Source organism: Lepisma saccharinum, chromosome 30, assembly GCF_977018435.1.
Source record: "Lepisma saccharinum chromosome 30, izLepSacc3.1, whole genome shotgun sequence".
NCBI classification, from domain to species: Eukaryota; Metazoa; Arthropoda; class Insecta; order Zygentoma; family Lepismatidae; genus Lepisma; species Lepisma saccharinum.
In genome coordinates, this window is record NC_139258.1 from 30760098 (window position 1) to 30777890 (window position 17793).

Here is a 17793-nt window from a genome sequence, read left to right on the forward strand (position 1 = left end):
TACACATTGCGCATGCACGGGACACCGACCGCAGTGCTGCAGCGGCGGAATTTCAAAACGATACTTACTTTAAAAATATGTCTTGTACAATAAATAAGAATTGTTGCAGCACACCAGGTAAATGTTCAGAATACCGATAGGAGAAATGGTGCAAAATATGCTTTACCTTTAGCTAAATTGTACACATACACAATAACATCAATTAATTGTTGCAATGAACTGGCCACACTGGGCCATTTGCATGCCAACGTGTATTATGACATTGCAACCAACAACTGGTTCATATTAATGTAGTTCATGATTATATCCATGTCCACACATATAATCCATGCCTCTCCCATGGCAGTGATAATGCTGTAATCAAGAGGTTATATCTCAGCTGGAGGCATTAGGATGGTCCACAAATCTAGATATACGAGTTTCCATTCTCCACGAGGATATTTTTATTCCTTGACATGGAACTAAAAACACTCCAAATTTTACTTCAAACAAACACTTTTTAGGGGTCGCCTCAATTTACACTTATTATCTAATTAAGTTGCATGTATCGCTTATCTAAGAGCTGCACATTTAGTAACCTATGACATTAAATTTGCTTTTGATGGAATTAGGAACTTGTTCTTCATCTTGTACCAGTTTCATTATACTTTTGGATTAGGCCAAAGTCTCGTTCTGCTGAGTCATTCACTATTTTATTTGTGAGATCCTATGATGAAGTTACTGTAATTGAAAAATAGATCGTCCATTCACTCTTTTGGATGTTTTTGCAGTAAGGTTTCACATTTTCTTTTAGCTTCCTCCATGAATATATCAAAGAATTAAGAGGTCCTTTCTGTCACAAGGTTCACAACTTCAGATTGGCCACTTCATCTATGATCTGCAGACGTTGTGCTGGGATGGAAGATTTTCGGACATTGTAAATCTGACATTTTCTCCTTTATTTCCATGCCTTTAGATCATAAAAACAAAGCAAGCAGAACCAGGTGTTCGATATCTACAAAATGCTCCGTAAGTCGTGGTAGCCAGAATCAGATTTGTATAAGTCAGAAATGGGATATAACTCAAGGGGGCTTGAATTCCAATTAGTGAGCTGCACCAGGAGCTCAAAACGACTCAATTGCACTTCTTCCAAGAAACAAAAGACAGAGGACCAAAACTCCTTTATAATCATCCCTTGGTTTAAGGACATCAAGACCATGTGGCCAATTATTTACCATCTCTTGCTATAACTTTCTACACATCGGATGCATTTATCTTGCGAAGATCTCACAGTATACAATGACAATCAATCCACAAAAACTAAATACATTTATAATAGTCCAAGCTCCAAGAATCCATCAATTAAGTAAAAATTTCACACACAGGTAAGTTGGCACTAGACGACAAAAATGTCATGTGGAAATTGTTTTGCATTACTTCCATTTTTTCCACAATAGTTTGAGTATCTATCCTGAGAGGAAAGAAAAATGTGTAAAATGGGGCAACCTCCAAACATGCCTCAATCAATTTAAAATTTTGCACACAAGTCAGTCAGTACTAGAGAACAAAAATAAGGTGCACAGAGAAATGTTTAGAGCTACTTCAATTTTTGCTATAATTATTTGGACCAGCCTATGTAGGCCTATTGCACAGTGATTCGAATCATGCTATAAACTGTAGGCGCAGATGCAAGTAGCCTATCTGAGCATAAAGTAGAATAAAAACAAACTTCAATGTTGGTTTTAAATAAAGTGGGGTCTGAACAACTATCTGCTTCTCCCAGGTATTAAATCAAGGACCCCTTGATTACCAGGTGACGGCATTACAACTAAGCCACAGAGCAGGTCAACCAGATGAAAAGGCATGGGCCAACAACAGAAAATACAGAACATTCAGCCTAAACGTATACCATGGTGATTAATACAGAAAATTTGATTCTGTGTGCCTTGAAAGTTGCATATTCTATTTAATCAGTGTTGCTACGATTTTTTGATTATGAAATTTCCCCGGTTCCGTCTATTTCTTCTCACACCGATGATGCTATGAAATTAGCGAAAATTTTGATTTTTTCTACTGTCCGGTGAGTGTTTCCTTTTACCTTCTTTGATTTTTATATATATATATATATATATATATATATATATATATATATATATATATATATATATATATATATATATATATATATATATATATATATATATGCTGATACTTTTCCAGAGTTTTGGTCTTTGGTAGCATCCAAACAAAAGCCACGCAACACTGTTGAGTGGTCCAAGTATCCTGGAAGTTAGGCAAAACATGAGGTTTCAATTTAATTTTGCATCAATATTGTGTTGAAAACTGTGATCCCAGCTTATAACTGATTCACCCAGAAATATGAATCAATATTATGAACAACTTTCTCAGCATCACTACGCGAATCTATTAAAGTGCTATCATCTCAGCCCTAGTTATGACTGAACACTGATCTTCTACCATAAAAGAGCATATGGGGTCTCCCAGAAGGTACAGTGGTAGCATCATCACCTTGTAATCGAGGGGTCCCAGGTTCAATGCCCATTGGAAGCACATAGTGGTTCGGATCCCACTTTAAACTACAGGCTAATCCTCATTAGCTTTCTGTGCATAAAGTGGACTTAAAACTCAAATGCAAATTAGGTTTGGAGACCTTGTAACGATTTATGGCAAGTTATTTCACATAAATCTTACAACTTCCAACTTTTTGGTTGGAAATGGCTACGCTCAAATACGCAATGTACAATCGCTTATTATTTAGTTCATACGATTCACGACAGATGGCTCTACTAGTCACTTGCAAGTTATCAATCGTAAAATCACGCCCCCTGGTTCAACGGAAGTGAAAGTGTGCAGACATGTGCGTGGAGAGCATTTTAGTCGTGTATTCCGTTTGGTACCACCAACAACTTTCTAGTCTAATCTGCGGAATGTCGTCGTCGGTAACGAAGTTTGAACTTTGATTGTCTGACTTGTAAATCGTAATACGCGATGAAATTGCCGAGCTTCGTTAAGTCTAATTCGATAAACTTTGTTGTAAAATTTGCAAGTATTACTTTGTAAATATGGTACCTAGTTGGTGAAATGGGCGCGTGTGTTTGAAAAAAGGCCGTTTGACAAAATGCTATTGGAAGTCGTATTGGATATCGTTGAACACGTACTACTTCGGAATTCCAGCCGAGACGTGCACTCATCAATGTGGATTTGACTGCCATTAATTGAAGGAATTTGTGTCCCATTTTCCAGGACCGAGAAGTTGCCACTATTAAAACAAGGTAGGCAAAAGTGGATTTTGATGTATTTTTGTGGTGAATAGTAGTGCGACGGAAAAAACCTGATTTTCTTATTTGACTACGAATTGTGTGAATAGCTTACGAAAGTGCGTCATGTTGCAAAATAAATCTTTCGTTAATCGAGTTGGTAAAAGCTCACTAAATTACTAATCTGAATACCGCTCATCGTAAAAGTAATGGTTCATCACGATACCGTGATATACGTCTCCCAGTTTAAACGTGTGGACAAAAAGTTAAAAATGATAATATGAAACACGCGAGTGCAAAACTGCTTACTGTTTGATGATTGGCAAACGCTCCCCCACATTTCCCTTTTGCTAAGAAAAGCCTTTACTTGGCATTTGTAAAGTACGTCGCAAATCAGTACTTGAGGTAATCGCGACAAATCGTCATTTAGCCCCCCCCCCCCTTTTTGCACTTTCTTGTTCTTTATAATAAGATTTGATTAAGTTATTGTCGAATTGCACAAGGCAATAAATTATGTTGTTAGGGAATGAGCATCTAGGGAGAAACATTCTTCCTCGTACAAAAGATTTTTGTAAATTCTTTGCGCCGTCATTTCAAAATGCGAATGTATACAGTTTTATGAATCTATAGTAATCATAATTGGTGGTTATTGTTATTAAATGATAAGAAACGTTTTTTTTTTTATTAAACAAGGTAATTTCGAGAAGGTTAAGCTTGGATAGAAACGGGAGTTGAATAAAATTGTAAGTTTCTTTGCACATTGAATCGAGGCGTTGTTCTTAGTGAAATCGTCTTGTTGAACAATTGATTAACATTGTGTGTGTTAAATAACATAGGCATTTAATTGACAAATGCGGTGAAAATTCTTATTGCACAAATTGTGTAGGTGTTCCGATTTTATGCGTATTTAAAAAAAAAAGAGGCATAACTTTGTACTTGACTTATATTTTACGGTATGCTACTGGAAAACAAATATTGAATTGATTAATGTAATTATTGACGTAACCTGGTTTATGCTGTTACAAAGGAAGGGGTTAACCTCAAATTTATTGTTGATTGTTCAACGCCAAAAAAAAAAAGTTGCATTGTTATTAAAAATTGTTAAAATTGGACAATTGCCTATTTCTTGACATAATTAACGCTAGTCACCTTCCCAATTTCTCCATGCGGTTAAGACGCATGTACGCAAGAATACATCAGGTATCGTAGTTAGTGATATTTGTAGAATAGCAAAAGTAGTAGTAGTGATATTGGAGTGTCATAAGCTAGTTTGGGTTACGGTGCGTAACGCATTTTTGGAAACTGAATAGTTGTACTATTTATGTTATTACATTAACCGATCTTACGAATCCTTCTTTGGTAAAATTTGTATTTTGTCGACCATTTACTAACCCCCCCCTCTATAATTGTTTGCAATCCTGAAAACAAAGGATACTGAAGTTCATAGTAACTTGAGGCGTTGCGAACAACGCAACATTAACCTCCACCCGTTTGATTTTTGTGACGTTTACCGAGGTGCTTATAAAATAGATCCCGGCCTTAAGGTAAATATTGTAACAATGAGGTCCAGCCGCAATTAAACTAAAGAAAAGCTCTCGGCGAACTTGCACGTTACAAAATTCTGGCAGCAGAGCAAATGGTTGGAAAATTTTTTGGGGACAGACATTATAAATTTTTTTTTTGAAACTTGTCAATTATTTATTCCTTTTTTCAAAAGAAAAAAGAGAACAGTTACAGTTCTGAGGATTTTGTGATAGAGTTCTTACCAAAGAAATTTTGTAACGTGTTATTCATCGCCCTTTTTTTCTCATTATTTTCTTTTGGCTGAATTGCTAAATTATAGTATCCTTATAGACTCTTTAACATGTCTCTTCTAAACAATGTACAACAGTGTAATTACCCGCCTTCTACACATTATGTTATGATTCCTCCTACTCCATTTATTAATCCACCTCCCATTCATAATAGTAATGAATTAATATTACCTCCAAATGAAAGTTTTCTCACCAACCACATTCGTTATAACACTGCAATGGATTTATTGCAGCACTTACCTTCTACCGATGGTTCCAATCCTGAACTACTTTTTCAATTTATGCTTATTATCCATAGAACTCTTAACTTACAGCTTTTGGATATTGAATCCTTACTCTTTATTGCGTTTGCAAAAACTTTGGGACCATTTAGGGAAATCTGGTATGAGGCCTTATTGGAAAAATTTCCATGGCCTATGTTTCTTCGGCTTATTTGGCATAGATTGGTCCCCCCTACTTCTGTGAGAGTATTAATTGACAAATATCTGTTACGTGGTCAACATCCAAAAGAATTTCTTTCTTCTTATCTGCGTAACGTTTATGAAGCCTTTCATATTTTACCGATTGATTGGTCAGAGGACAGTTTATTATATTCTATTACTATGGGCCTACAATCGTCGACCCGTCTTCATTTGGTCGGGTATCAACGTCCCAGATCGGTTCAGGAGTTTATGCAGATGGCGAGAGAAATTTGGTCGATGGAACTACGTTCCTATAGTGAATTATATTCAGCCGCAATGACAGGCCTTGCAAAGGACGAAGAAACATCCCAATCTACTTACCAGTCAGACATTGACGTTTCACCTTCTGATATACCGGTAATAAAATCTTCGGATGTACAATCTTCTTCCCTTTCTTCAGAATTGAAGAACACCCATCAATCGCCTCAAGTTTCGTTTTCTTCTTTACCTGATATAACATCACTTCCTCACTGCCATTTAAGTTCCGACATTATCCATTTGGATCATCCGTTTCATATAAATGAAAAGTCGGTTCCAGTGATACAAGCTTTGATAAATTCTACTCCTTCCCGTGTACTCCTCGATTCGGGCAGTTCTGTTTCTTTAATTGCTAGTGGCTTTTTATCCACTCTTCAGGTTCGTCCCACTATTCTCCAAGATACTACCAAAACGCTTCATACTGTGGATAGTAAACCATTAAACCTGACTTCTCGTGTTTGTCTCTCTGTTAAAATCAATACCTTATCTTGGAAATGGTATTTTTGGATTTCGGATGCCCTTCCGTTTCCAGTTATTATGGGTGCTGACTTTTTATCCCATTCACATGCTAGTATTTCTTTTGCAACCTCGACTCTTACTTTTCCCTTTTTTCGGGAACCTATTTCCTTTACTGGGAAACATCAAGAAAAGGAGCTTACAAATATTCCACCTTCACCCCCTTTGGAGTCTTCTCTTGTCACTACACCTGAAGTTGTTCATTTATTGTTAAAGGAATTTCAGGATGTGGTTACAGAACGTGTTGGAGAATGTAAATTGGACCCAGTTTCCATTCCTATTATAACTGATGTACCATTCCGTACAAAACCTTTTCAGTTGAATCCTGCGCAAACAGCCATATTACGTGCTCAAATTGCTGATCTTTTATCACAAAACATTATTGAAGAATGTTCAAGTGCTTATGCATCGCCATGTTTTCTGGTGGATAAGAAGGATGGGGGACACCGCCTAGTTTGCTCTTATAAGCAATTAAATCGTTTAATAGCTTATGACAATTTTCCCCAGCCTAAGATTGAGTTAATTTTTCAGCACTTACAATCTGCGAGGGTTTTTTCATGCCTTGATTTATGTAAAAGTTTTCATCAGATTCGTTTGGATGAACCAAGCAAAAATCTAACATCTTTTGTTACCTCCTTTGGACAATATCGTTACACTAGAGTTCCTTTTGGAATAAATTTGGGCACACAGCTGTTAACACGGGCTTTAGATAAGATTTTGGGCAAATTCAAATACAAGTTCTTAATAAATTATGCTGATGATTTGCTAATTTACAGCCCTGACGAAAATACTCATCTTCAGCATCTTAGATTGGTTTTACAAGCCTTACGTGAAGCGGGTCTAACAGTAAACCCGTCCAAATCCAAATGGTTGCAGACAGAAGTTAAATACCTTGGATATATTCTGCGTGAGGGCCAGCTTGTTTTGGACCCTGAACGTATTTCTGCGATTCAAGACCTCCCCCCCCCTAAGAACTTGAAAGCTCTTCAACGTATCCTGGGATTATTGGCGTATTACGCAAAATTCATACCTTCATATGCAGACATTACCAGTTTTCTGACTGATAAAAAGAAAAAAGGGACCACTTTTGTTTGGACACATGATGATCAAATTCAATTTGACAAGCTAAAACAGGTGTTCTTGGATCATACTGTGTTGGCATTGCCCGATTTCTCCCGTGAATTTGTATTACAGTGTGATGCTTCTAGTTTGGCACTTGGGGCTACCCTCAATCAACGAGAGCCTGATGGTTCCTTGCGTCCCATTGCTTTCGCTTCTCGTAAGCGTACTGATTTGGAACGGCGCCAGTCAATTTATGAGGCTGAATGTTGCGCCATTGTTTTTGGTCTAAAGAAATTTGAAACATACCTAACGGCAAAGCCCTTCACACTACAAACCGACAACCAGGCCTTATCTTGGCTTCTTCGCCACCCGGAACAATATGGAAAATTCGGTCGATGGTTGTTATATTTGTCCCGCTTTTCTTACCTTGTGGAACACATTCCTTCCCGTCTCAATCCCGTTGCTGATTGCCTCTCCCGTATGTTTTGTCCAGAAGAATTCCAATCAGCTCAACTACCTATAACTTCTTTGGCTTGTGTAGCTCCAAAACTTCAAATTATTCCTTTTAGCAAAACTGATATTATTGATTTGCAACAAAAAGACACCCAGTTATCTTCCATTATTCAAACACTTAAATCAGGTAGGCAGGATAAATATTACGCCTTATACCAAGATCTTTTGGTGTGGCAACCGCCTCGTACAAATTCTTCATTGGTGGTTGTTCCTCAGTCTTTACAGCATTTAATATGTCGCTATTATCACGACACACCTTGTGGTGGTTCACACCTGGGCGTCAATAAATGTACCAAGAAGATAAATTCTATATATTGGTGGCCTACATGTCGACAGGACATTAAGCAATATATTCGCACTTGTGATGTTTGTCAAAAAGCTAAATTGGCAATTCGTAAGCCTCCGGGCTTTTTGTCTTCAGAAGTTATTCGACACCCTTGGCGTCGCCTATATATAGACCTTGTTGGACCTTTAGTTCGTTCTTCCAGGGGAAATAATTTTATCTTGGTAGTAGTGGATGCATTTTCCAAATGGGTTTCATTGTACCCAATTCGTTCTGCCACATCTATTCAAGTGGTTGAAAAACTTCGTTCCTTGTTTCTTACATTTGGTGCACCCTGTGAACTAGTTTCTGATAATGCTTCCTACTTTAGATCTCGTCTTTTAAATAATTTTCTGTTTGAGTCGCAGGTCAAGCATATATACACAAGTGCCTATTACCCAAATCCATCTTTAGCTGAACGTTTTATTCGCAACCTTAAGGCATCACTTATCAGCTACCATTCTGAGGATCACACAAAATGGGATATTCATCTTCAGGCCATTGCTTTTGCATTTAATACTGCGGTTCATGATAGTATTCAGACTTCTCCTTCTCAAATAATATTCGGCCGCGACATTGACGGACCGATGAATTTTCATTGGGAGCTCCAAAGTGACTCAGAATTAGCGGGTCCTCCTTCTTCCGAACGTGCACATTGTTGGGCACAAGCGTACCACCATTTACAGAAAGCATGGCATACTCGTAAGACGAAGTACGATCCTAACCGACAGGCATCTACATTCAAAGTTGGCGATTTGGTTCTTTTTCGAACCTTTCCTCAGAGTAATGCTCTCCAAAAGGTTTCCGCCAAATTACAGGAACGTTGGTCGGGTCCTACAAAAATCTTTAAATTTTTGGGTCCTGTAACTGTCTTATTAGTTGATCCTGATACTCAAGTCTTTGTAAGAAAGGTTCATATTTCTCATATTAAGCACTACTATATTCGTGATCCACCTGCTTCTCCAGATATGACTCTCAAAGTTCCCATAGCTTCACTGTTTGTTCAAAATACTCCACCATCATTAACTAGACCTCAACCACCATTAATTTGTTCATTCTGCCGTAAAGCTGGACACAAGTAAATACTTGTCGACTAAGACTTTCCAGAATGCGTACGCAACCTTGACATATTTATGAGTACTGACTGTACATACAATATATACAACTTAGGTTTTGAAGGATGTATGTAGGAGTGTTCTAGTTGTTAAATGTTTCATTCTACAGATAATTTTTTTTTGTCATATTTAATGCTCTGTTGGACCATACTAGTGTATAGATTTCCTAAGGATTTTCTTATAATGAAATCCGGGTATTTATTATATAATGTATATATGTAATTTATTTTAATAATCTATGCCTTTAATATGTCATGTTATAATATGGTTTACAATTACCATTTGCATAAAATCAATTTTCATAAAACGGCATCTTACAATTGATGATTTAATTGTTTGTTATCTGTTTACTAGGCTTTAAAATTAAATTCACTTGTTTTTCGCATATATGTTTAATCATGACCTTAGTACATTTGTAAAGATGCTCATTCCGTAAATGTCCCTTTTTTCAAATCAATCTTTCCTCCTTCTATCCTATATCTTCTTCTTTTCATTCTTTTAATTTAGGGTTATTTTTTTCTTTTCATGTATTTTTCGGAGGAAACATTCGTCTAACAAAATTGTTTTACCACAAATCGATCCAGGCATATTTTGGGACAACGTACGGATTACTACTCATTTTGCATCATTCTTCTGGTCTTCGTGTATGCAACTACAAATACAATAGTATGATTCTATACTGGATGTATTTAACCAATGTATATTTTACGCCTTGTCTTTTTCAGAACCAACATCATATTATTTGTATATATATATATATGTATTCTTATAATGTCACTGTGTGCTTTTTATGCTTATGCACAGGGTAATATAATACATGTCAAATTTTTTCCATCTAGTCTTTTTGGAATTGTAATTCCTTGTTGGTTTTTTTTTTTTGTGCATACGCCATTAGTTTTTTATCATGTATATTATTTGTGTTCGAATATTCATATTTGTTGATAATTACCTAAGTTTTATCTATATTTATTTATATATCATGTTATAATTTTCTTATATTTGTTGTAAATAATTCTCTAATTGGATATTTAAATGCAACATATGTGTTTGTGGATACTAACTGTATGAGGTTCCCAAATTGTAAAGATGCTCACGCGCGAATCGTTTTCTTATTGCCAGTGGGGGGAGAATTTGTAACGATTTATGGCAAGTTATTTCACATAAATCTTACAACTTCCAACTTTTTGGTTGGAAATGGCTACGCTCAAATACGCAATGTACAATCGCTTATTATTTAGTTCATACGATTCACGACAGATGGCTCTACTAGTCACTTGCAAGTTATCAATCGTAAAATCACGCCCCCTGGTTCAACGGAAGTGAAAGTGTGCAGACATGTGCGTGGAGAGCATTTTAGTCGTGTATTCCGTTTGGTACCACCAACAACTTTCTAGTCTAATCTGCGGAATGTCGTCGTCGGTAACGAAGTTTGAACTTTGATTGTCTGACTTGTAAATCGTAATACGCGATGAAATTGCCGAGCTTCGTTAAGTCTAATTCGATAAACTTTGTTGTAAAATTTGCAAGTATTACTTTGTAAATATGGTACCTAGTTGGTGAAATGGGCGCGTGTGTTTGAAAAAAGGCCGTTTGACAAAATGCTATTGGAAGTCGTATTGGATATCGTTGAACACGTACTACTTCGGAATTCCAGCCGAGACGTGCACTCATCAATGTGGATTTGACTGCCATTAATTGAAGGAATTTGTGTCCCATTTTCCAGGACCGAGAAGTTGCCACTATTAAAACAAGGTAGGCAAAAGTGGATTTTGATGTATTTTTGTGGTGAATAGTAGTGCGACGGAAAAAACCTGATTTTCTTATTTGACTACGAATTGTGTGAATAGCTTACGAAAGTGCGTCATGTTGCAAAATAAATCTTTCGTTAATCGAGTTGGTAAAAGCTCACTAAATTACTAATCTGAATACCGCTCATCGTAAAAGTAATGGTTCATCACGATACCGTGATATACGTCTCCCAGTTTAAACGTGTGGACAAAAAGTTAAAAATGATAATATGAAACACGCGAGTGCAAAACTGCTTACTGTTTGATGATTGGCAAACGCTCCCCCACATTTCCCTTTTGCTAAGAAAAGCCTTTACTTGGCATTTGTAAAGTACGTCGCAAATCAGTACTTGAGGTAATCGCGACAAATCGTCATTTAGCCCCCCCCCCTTTTTTGCACTTTCTTGTTCTTTATAATAAGATTTGATTAAGTTATTGTCGAATTGCACAAGGCAATAAATTATGTTGTTAGGGAATGAGCATCTAGGGAGAAACATTCTTCCTCGTACAAAAGATTTTTGTAAATTCTTTGCGCCGTCATTTCAAATGTGAATGTATACAGTTTTATGAATCTATAGTAATCATAATTGGTGGTTATTGTTATTAAATGATAAGAAACGTTTTTTTTGATTAAACAAGGTAATTTCGAGAAGGTTAAGCTTGGATAGAAACGGGAGTTGAATAAAATTGTAAGTTTCTTTGCACATTGAATCGAGGCGTTGTTCTTAGTGAAATCGTCTTGTTGAACAATTGATTAACATTGTGTGTGTTAAATAACATAGGCATTTAATTGACAAATGCGGTGAAAATTCTTATTGCACAAATTGTGTAGGTGTTCCGATTTTATGCGTATTTAAAAAAAAAAGAGGCATAACTTTGTACTTGACTTATATTTTACGGTATGCTACTGGAAAACAAATATTGAATTGATTAATGTAATTATTGACGTAACCTGGTTTATGCTGTTACAAAGGAAGGGGTTAACCTCAAATTTATTGTTGATTGTTCAACGCCAAAAAAAAAAAGTTGCATTGTTATTAAAAATTGTTAAAATTGGACAATTGCCTATTTCTTGACATAATTAACGCTAGTCACCTTCCCAATTTCTCCATGCGGTTAAGACGCATGTACGCAAGAATACATCAGGTATCGTAGTTAGTGATATTTGTAGAATAGCAAAAGTAGTAGTAGTGATATTGGAGTGTCATAAGCTAGTTTGGGTTACGGTGCGTAACGCATTTTTGGAAACTGAATAGTTGTACTATTTATGTTATTACATTACCCGATCTTACGAATCCTTCTTTGGTAAAATTTGTATTTTGTCGACCATTTACTAACCCCCCCCCCCTCTATAATTGTTTGCAATCCTGAAAACAAAGGATACTGAAGTTCATAGTAACTTGAGGCGTTGCGAACAACGCAACATTAACCTCCACCCGTTTGATTTTTGTGACGTTTACCGAGGTGCTTATAAAATAGATCCCGGCCTTAAGGTAAATATTGTAACAATGAGGTCCAGCCGCAATTAAACTAAAGAAAAGCTCTCGGCGAACTTGCACGTTACAACCTGGTGGCCACACTCTTTTAGAAAGTACTCTGAACGAATGTTGTTCTATGCATCGTAAACTTGCTGCAAGGGAATGTAATGCCAGGACTTGCAGACAACAATTTATGCCTGCCACGTTTCACCAACTGTAGCAACTGAGACCAGTTCAGAGTCAACCTAAAGTAACTTTAACTTGTGATACGCCCCTCACTTTAAGTAATAATTATTAAATAAATTAATTGTTAGTTGATTGTGTACTTTTATGCTGAACACATTGCATTTCTATGTCAAAAAGTGACTGGTCTTGTTGCCAGTTAGATCCAGGTCAGTGCTACTTGTCAACTCTTTCATTCAAATCAATGCAGAAATTACCTACGTGAAATTTATAGTTTACACATTGATAGTTATTTCAGATTAATTTTGAAGGTTCACTGCCTTCATTCACTAAGGGTACGGTGTCTGGAGCAGAGATGGTAGCATGTCACTTCCTGGTTAGTTCCCGCGAAATCCAACCATCCACAAAACAGAAAGCTGGAGTATGGATGAACTTCTACAGAAGAGCTGTCACACACAGCAAAGCCACACACAGCATCATTAAATTGGACTACGCAACTGTTACACCAAGTGCCAGCTATCTATGTGTTGTGCAAAAGCAGAAGCCCAGACAGACTGAGATAATCCAAACCAAAATGAATCGCTTTTCCTTACCACCCCACCAAGCAGGTAATTATCCAAGGTCCTCAAAACCTTCAACATCAGACTGGCACACAAACCTGTATCCCAAATCGGAAGAGCCCTACCCAACTTCAAGAGATACTACCTACCCAAATTTGCATTCCCCGGTGTCTGCAAGGCCACTTGCCTATGCCACAACATCGGCAGAACCATCTGCACCATTCAAGAATGGATTGATGAACACATAAAGGATGCCAAAAAAAGACACCAGGATCAGGCATTTCACAACTCCACACCACAAACCATACCATCTCCTCCACATCCATACTTCGCCCAAAACGGCTCTATCATAGAAAATACCATCAAGGAAACCCATGGCATCATCCAACAGAAACCAGTGCTGAACCTGGACAATAGACAGGCACACCCTCTAAAAAAATACCAGACTATGAAAAGAAAAGATGCAGTGTCCCCACTTGACCCCCTCAATTCACGAGAAGAACAGGAACTGCATCACACCGAGCAACACAACGCAGCAGACAACCACCACCCAGCAACTCCACCTGACAACGGAAAGCAGAAAGCACAGCAGATGATGTAAGCCAGGAAAAACACACTAGCGCCACCAAATGGAAAAAAATGCAAGTAACTAACGAAGAAGTGGCATGCTACCATCTCCACTCCAGATGCCGTACCCTTAGTGAATGAAGGCAGTGAGGCTTCAAAATTAATCACAAATAACTATCAAATTATGCAATGTGGAAACTCGAAATTTCACATAGGTAATACTTAAACCGCGTTTACAGCATCCATAATCAATGCAGAAATGTTGGGGTAACTTAGTCAACTCAGTTGTGTCAGTTTAAATACAGCCTATATTTCAAAATAATACCATTACATGTAATATTTTCGGGAAGGATATTTTGAAAAGCATGCATGTTCTCAATATTGAAAAAAAAAAATACAATCTATCAGCTACATTACGAAGTACAGTTAATGTCATGGAATAATAAGTTATGGATGAGGGATTATGAATTTTAGGCTTTCATTTTTCACAATATTACTACTAACCTTTAATACGCATTGTGTGCCTTTATAGTGAACTTCATTGTGCCTAGAAATCCAGGCAAAATAAGGAAATCTGAAACTAGTAAGAAGGCTGAGGGCAGGACAACTTTCACTATGCCAATTCCTAAATAAAATTAACAAAGGAAAAATATAGCATTCATACCTTGCATAAAATATTTAACAATTTTGAGTACTGTGAACTTTCCTTCCTGGAAAATCTAGATTTGTAAAACCAAGTGTTATTTTTTCTTTCTTTTTGTATTTTTATACTACGTAACAATACACCTAGAAGGAAGCAGACATTACCCCTACCTTAATGACAGCCTTCCACCAACCGCATGCCTCTTGTTCATTTGCTCGAGAATAAACCTCAATTTCCTGATTTTCAGCGAAGTCCAGTTTCAACGAGCCTTCTTTCGGTGGAAGCCGCACTTGTGAAAATGGGAATTTTGATTCTGGCTGCCAACTGAAATGAATAAAAAAGGATAATTATTACACAACATGCAAACAAGCTGCAATAAAAAAGTCAAAATATTTTTAAACATTACTTTAGTTTATTATTTAGCAATATATTTTGTATAATTTGCAAGTCATACCTACTGACATTTCACAGCTTTCTCATCTATATCATTGAAGCCAAAAATGATTTTAATCGGCAAACAGCAGTGTTGTTTGCCAAAAAACACAAAAACACATTCATTTAGTTTAAACCAGCCTCCCTGTAGAATTTGTTTCGTAACAAATATGAGGGGTGATCATAAATTTCAGTTTGGTTGTAATAAAGAATATGTGTGTGTACTGATATCATTTATATTACCTTGGAAGTAGGTGTGGCCCATTCTGACCAGAAGTAGCTGTTTGGTGGCAGTTTAAATTGCCTGCACATTTGGATAATTGGCCAAGGGTGGTGTAAGTGAGGGCTGTAATTACATATTTGTGGGTAAAAAATTATTAGTTTTCCCAGATGCACAGGGAACTGGTGGAAGTTTATGGTGAAATGGTCTCATGGCTTTGAAGCAGGATGCAATGTAGCAAATGAAAACTTCCAGAAGTGGTACGCCGCCTCTCAACAACTGACCTGAACGCTACATGTATCCAGCTAGACACGGAGATAAGATTATGAGACCACATCAGAAGTCCAGTTATTATATGGAACTGTTAACTCACGGTGGGTGAAAAGTGTGTGCAAAATAGGTGCCACAATCACTAACCAAGAACAACAAGGCTGCATGGTAGAGGACATCTTTGACTATGCTGCAGCCAGAAATGGCCATTTGACTCCGACCTCACAGGGCCTCAGCCTCCATGCTCAAGATTGGCCTCACATGGCCTAGCCTCCAATCTCAAGGTCTACTTCTGGCCTCAGCCTCCAATCTGCAACTCCAACTCAGCCTCAGCCTCCATGTTCAAGGTCCACTTCTGGCATCAGCCTCCGATCTGCAACTCCAACTCAGCCTCAGCCTCCACGCTCAAGGTCCACTTCTGGCCTCACATGGCCTCAGCCTCCGACCTGCAACTCCAACTCAGTCTACAAGCTCAAGGTCCACTTCTGGACTCAGCCTCCGATCTGCAACTCAACTCTGCCTCTAAGCTTAAGGTCTGCCTCCGGCCTCACGCAGCCTCAGCCTCCAAGCTCAAGATCCACTTCTGGCCTCACATGGCCTCAGCCTCCGACCTGCAACTCCAACTCGGCCTCAGCCTCCAAACACCAACTTGGCCTCAGCCTCCGAACTCCATCTCGGCCTATTGCTTCACATGGCCGCATGCTCCGAACTCTATCTCGGATGCACACAGCTTCTCTCATAAGTCTCTTGGAGGCTGAACATTTGAATGTATAAGGGTCGGAATTCAAACACCTCTGCGCATGAGACTGTGGAGTCGAAGACCCAGTCATACCCCAATGCTGACTGCACTTCACCTAAAGCAGCGTATGAGGTGGGCAAAAAATCATCGACACTAGACTATGGATGATTGGAAAATGGTCGCCTAGTCCGATGAATCCAGATTCCTGGTTCATCACATCGATGGCCGAACGTGTTTATGCCGATTTTCATCGAAGGCTACGGCACGTGATTGCATGGTTGGGCAGAGACAGGCCGGTGGAGGAGGTGTGATGGTCTGGGCAATGTTTTCATGGGACAAACTGGAGTCCATTATTCCAATACACCAATCCCTGATGGCTCTCCAGTATCTGAACGTTACTGGGAACCCAAGTCCATCCGTTCATGTCAACAGTGTTCCCTGATGATGACGGCCACTTCCAACAAGACACTGCGCCAGACCACACTGCCGGGTTGCCGTTAAAATATGATATCTCCATTTATATAAATAAAAATAAGTATGTTCGTGATTAATTTCATCCCAGTTCAATCAATAAATGCAATAGGCGAACTTCTATTGACAGCATTAATTGCAAATAATCTTAAATTTTTCAAACTTTTAATTTTAGCCATGTATTTTAAAAATTTACATTAACTTTGGTAAAGGTACCCTACTGTAATGGTCGATTACATGATACATGTGTCCACCTTCAATTTACTTGAATCATATTTTTAGCGATAAATATAGGGTGTTTCAAGGAAACAAGACACAGGAAGGAAGTTAAGACAGTCAGGTTTGGTGTCCTTCATATCATTTTTTCCTTTCCTCTTGAATATCTTCAGCAATAATGCCTGAAAAATGCAAAATTTCACTATACTCCAAATTAGTACAGTGCCCCCAATTAGCTCCAATATGAACCCCATTGAACATCTGTGGTTTGACTTGGAAAAGCAGGTTCATGCTACATCACCACCGCCCCACACTGTATGCCAACTAGAGGATCTGCTGTTGCGCTTGTGGCATGAGATACCGCCAGGATATCTTCCGCCACCTCGTTGAATCTATGCCTTGCCAAGTGGCCGCTGTTCTGTGAGCTAAAAGTGTTCCTACACAGTATTAGTTAGGTAGGTGGTCATAATGTAATGGCTCATAGCAGTATTTTTTATGGCTTTAGAAGTGACACAATCCATATGGTGATTGAAGATCAGTTAGTGCTGAAATGGCTAATATTTTTTTTTGTTCCTGAACAAACAAGGTATTCTGCTTGCATAGTTTACACAATGGCGGTATAAAATTCGATTTGGGAGTAAGCCTTGTACCAACTGATTTTTCAGAACTTGGTTTCAGGTTCCATCACCAGTGTTCAAGGTATAGGGATTTAAATCAGAAATGTCGTAGGGTTATCATAGGCAGTGGTAGCTTAAGTATTTGGGAGAATTTATATGTGGACTTCTATGTTATCTGAAAGGGGGTGTTAGTGTGTCTCCCCGATGGCACAGTGGCATCGTCACAATCCCACTTTAAACTGTATGTCCAGTCCCGATTAGCCTTACTGTGCATAAAGAGGACTTAAAACAC

At 38.0% G+C, this 17793-nt stretch overlaps 1 protein-coding gene across 6 annotated transcripts in view; it reads right to left on the bottom strand.

Annotated features, from left to right (window-relative positions):
* Window positions 1-17793, bottom strand: part of Fmr1 (synaptic functional regulator FMR1) — a 143363-nt gene that overhangs the window by 98418 nt on the left and 27152 nt on the right. For all 6 annotated transcript variants that reach the window (XM_083115480.1, XM_083115483.1, XM_083115482.1 and 3 more), the window contains exon 3: window positions 14707-14860. In XM_083115480.1, coding sequence (XP_082971606.1) covers window positions 14707-14860 — 154 coding nt within the window. The remainder of the gene's footprint in view (window positions 1-14706; window positions 14861-17793) is intronic.